Genomic DNA, 4,397 nt, shown 5'->3' with positions numbered 1-4,397 from the left:
TGCAGTATGGAAACGAATTGCCATTTCAACATAGTGCTAGAGCACTTGAGAGAATTACATTCGCAAAAGGATATTCCCCTCAGATTGCGCTAGACATGTAAGATCCCATTAACTTTACAATCCGCAAAATTCATTTGACCAAAATCCTAACACTAAAAAGTGCTGCCCTCCCCAGCTGCCAGGCCTCTAATATAACAATGGGCGAAAAACAGCTGATTACAGTTAGCAGATACAGTTATTTTGGCCGTTGATTCATACACACGTTTTATGCGAATTGGCACCTTATTCTTCTTGCTAATTAAATGAACTAGAGGACCCGTTGAACGAATCTGAAGAGCCCCCATAGAAGTCTGTGTCCTTCTTATTAATTGCTGCACGAGAGGAAAAACAAATAAGCACTATTCCTTAGCCGCGGCAAAGCAGTCAGGAAACTCATCAACCCTTTCCTACTAATTTTAAAGCAAGACGATCGAACTGCCTCCACCACTGGAAAGCAAAATGTCTGCTTAAGACTGCGAGGAGATCCTCTTTGAGAATGAAAATGTCAATGGTGCATTCTTCAAGCTAGAAATATCAAATAACTCCATGAACCTTTGATCTGAAACTCTTGCTTTCGCTGCTGCAAAGCGCTGATACTCGTCGAATATGGATGAAAGACACCACCTCTGCAATTTCCTCAAGCAGCCCACCAGACAGCCCGTACGGTGCTGCGCATAGGAGGGAAAACCCCAAAAGTCAAAACCCATTTTTAAGCAAAGCTTGGTTTAAACTGCAGCATTAGCTAATAGCTTATATAGATGAAGCAACATACCTTTCCTCTCTTACAGTGAATTAGAACAGGATGATTCCTTACATCTGCATTAAAAATGGCAAGAACAAACATTAAGACCCTCAAACCAAATTTGATTACTGCATCCAGGTAAATATAGGATGAGAGTGAATCATTGTCGTACCAAGTAGAACCTTCAATGCCTCACGAATTGTCTCCTCCGGGATATATACAAAGGGTTCCTGAAAGCACAACCAAGATGATCGCTTTTGAATATGGAATTACTCTAGTCTCTAATGTAGCTAGTTATAAAATAAGGTCTGCAAAAAATTAAGATATGAACCACTAAACAATAACGAAATGCACATATTTAACCCTAAAGGCAACACAGAAAAGATAAATTACTTGGACAGAACCACTCAAATGGACCACTGTCGTTAGTGCCTACATATGAAAATAAATCCAGAGAAAATAAATTATATAAACAAGCCTGAGGAGTTCTCATCTTTTAATCCAATTGCTTAGTATTGTCAACCAACAGAAACCAATAGCAACAAAGTTGGGGTTAGTTGATTTATTTGCTTGTAATTTATTGAGAGAGGTTCTAAACCTAGTAAAACATGAAGACTTTATTCCAATTTTTTTTCCCAGGAACATGTATCTCTACAATTTTTGTTTAGCCATAAGGAAAAGTCTACCAGCCAGAAATTTCTATAGTCTAATTTCATGCATAGCTTGTATTTTCATATTTTGTCCTAAGAAGGCTGAAAAAAGTAGCCAACTTGTCCTCACAAAATGCTATGTTCTAGATGCAAATCTAGTAATCTGTATTCTTTCACTCATCATACTCGAGTCAACATCTTAGGATTGCAAATTCGGTATTAGTATCTTTCACTTGGAAATCGTCACAAATCAACATACCACAGCGATGGAAAATTTAAGAAAAATAGGCAACGGACAAGTTTATGTGTTCTCTGAGTTAGTTTTGTAAACTGTGTGTGTGTGCACGCGTGTGTCATGAAAATAGCAATAGCAGAAAGAGGAAGGCCCTCAATTAGATCGCTCATTGAGCAAGGATCACTATCATCAAAGAAAATTCAAATCTTTACAACCAAACTGTAGATTCCAAAGTGTATTCAAAATCTGAGCTCTCGACTTTAGTTGCTTGGGGTTACTTGATTGGAAAACTTAAAGTTAAATAAGGAGAAACGTTTCAATTTCAGAATGTCAAAAGATGACGCCCAATGACCAGAGAAAAAAAAATGAATGGAAGAGGCTCTCCAACGTTTTATGGAGGAGAAAGCAAAAATACTGAAGAAAATGCATCCACGGGATGAGTAGAAAAGTCATCTAGAAACTTATCGAAAGATGCAACTTGTCAAAGCTAGTAAGGTGCGGACCAACCGAGTAATGAGTAGTCCCTTCATGAAAATTTCTAAAGGACAATATTCAGTTGTCATTATCATCATTTCCGAAACAATTTTACCATAAATTTCGCTGATTTCATGGTTTTGCCTTTTCTTTCCGGTGCACGGGACAAATATACGCCAAGTGCTCATCACATGATATCGAAACTAAATCAGTTTTACAATGCATGCGACACCCAAAAATCAAGTAGAACATCAGCAAAATTAAACCCTACCAAACAGCCAGATTAAACACATATATTGAACAAGGATATCTACTGACAATTCTCTCCGACTTCATCGTCTCAAAAAAGACTCAGGCTACTGACACGATATTACAGCACTGCCACTGTCGTTGGATCAAATTATCGGCCAACTTTTTCGGATTCCTTATCTTGAAAAAAAAAAACAATGAATGCATGTGACACTCATGAGCACTCTCTTCTGGGATGTTCCCAGAATTAGGTCTTATCTCCCCTCTCTGAATATATACATAGAGGAACCCAATCAAAACGATGCCCATGATGCCCATTCAACTAACAAGATACCAATTCGGTACATCAATCGTTAATGCAATTCAATGCCCCAGTGGCTGCCATCCTCCATTTGTCCTACTTTCCGGATAATCGGAATATGAAGGGCCCCCCTTTCCACTCAAGCCACCGAGCAAACACGACCGGTGCAAGCCCAAATTAGACGGCCATAAAGTCGAGAAGATGCGAATTCAAAAAAAAAAAAGAAGAAGAGGAAAAAAACCTAACGACCCACTCGTACGATGGCTAAAAAATAATCACATCACTCGTCGAAGGTAGCTTATCGACCGGTTACCGATGGAGCCAAGCTCCCCCACGAATGCCCATTTACTAAAAGTAGGGACGAGAAAAATCGGTGCCCAAAGAAAAGAAGACGGGGAGGTGAAGAATAAAGAAATGAGGGAAAAAAAAAAGCGTACAGCGACGTCAAAAGTAGCGGAAAGAGCTCAATCCCGAGGAACAGAATATTCACCTTATATCCCTCGATTCCGAATTGGAAAAGCTTGATCCCGCTGGACTTGAGGAACTCCATGTTCGCCTCCGGATACGGCTCCGGGCACAGGCAACTGCTCCGTCCGCCGCCGAACCGATCCGACCGCAAGACAAAACAAACGGAAGGCGAAATTCAGCACGCACGTCACGTAAACGGACGGAAATGGATGGAAAAACAAAGCCAAAAAGGAAAATAAAAAATCGCGCGTGGGGCGCCCTCACATGATGGAGCGGAGGCCTAGGGTTTGGAGGAAGGCGAAGTTGGCGCAGTCGGGGAAGCCGGAGCGGAAGATGCCATTGTCGACCATCGCGAAGTTGAGCGGCGGCGTGAAGTGGACCTCCTCCCCCCGGCGCCCCGGCCGGCGCCGGCGCCGCGGCGGTGGCGGCGGGGCAGAGGTCGCGTTGGTCGAGGAGGGCCACCTCGATCTTCTTGCACATGGCTTCGGCGTCGGCGTCGGCGCCGTCCCGCCCGGCCGTCCTGTCCACTTTCATTCTTCGAGCTGTCGACGGTTACGGAGGAGAGAGAAGGCTCGAAGCAAGAGCTAGAGAGAGAGAGAGAGAGAGAGAGGAGGGAGGGAGGAGACTTTTTTTTTTTTTTTTTTTTTTGGGGGGGGGGTGGTGTTGGAGGTTACAGAAGCGGTGCGCAGCGGGAGTGGTGGGGAAGAGGTGGCGACCGCGGCCAACTATTTATAGGGAGACGGCGGTTTTCCGAAAAGGTGCGGCACTCGCCATGGCGAAACTTCACGGAATAAAAGTTAAAATTTGACGTGAAATTTGGGGAAATTGATTTCCTCCTCTCTCTCTTTTTCCTTTTTTTTTTTTTTGTTTTCCTTCTTCTCATTTAAAAAAAAGAATAAATATTATACGAATCTGGCCTGACGAAATTCATTAAAAAAAAAAAAAGTTGAGAAAGCGCCGTAAAGGGGAGCTATTGCGTGAACTCGATAAGTGATTACTCCCTTTCGTCAAAGCGTTGAAAGCTTTTTGGGTCAAAGTAGAGACGTGTATTTTATGAATGCAAATGCAATGAACAAGTACTAAGTAGAGTACGCCAAATACTCCCGATGTCATTGTATACGATGACTTCATAGATCTAGCGTGGAGCTCACGGTCAGAAAACCGAACGCTTGTCCCGAGAAAGGGATGGAGCCGGGGGGTTGTGCTCGTGAAACCGGTCCGATGACTTTTTGAGATCGC

At 42.7% G+C, this 4,397-nt stretch overlaps 1 protein-coding gene across 1 annotated transcript; it reads right to left on the bottom strand.

The window, feature by feature from the left end:
- LOC104435030 (tyrosine-protein phosphatase DSP1) lies at positions 1-3,793 on the bottom strand. Its single transcript, XM_039299542.1, is given in 6 exon segments — positions 1-707; positions 812-855; positions 954-1,011; positions 3,181-3,274; positions 3,423-3,595; positions 3,597-3,793. Coding segments are annotated over 6 exon segments (666 nt in total). The 5' UTR covers positions 3,693-3,793; the 3' UTR covers positions 1-506.
- Between the last annotated feature and the right edge of the window lie 604 nt (positions 3,794-4,397).

This window comes from Eucalyptus grandis, chromosome 1, assembly GCF_016545825.1.
Source record: "Eucalyptus grandis isolate ANBG69807.140 chromosome 1, ASM1654582v1, whole genome shotgun sequence".
Taxonomy (NCBI): Eukaryota; Viridiplantae; Streptophyta; class Magnoliopsida; order Myrtales; family Myrtaceae; genus Eucalyptus; species Eucalyptus grandis.
This window is presented reverse-complemented; position numbering and strand designations above follow the sequence as displayed.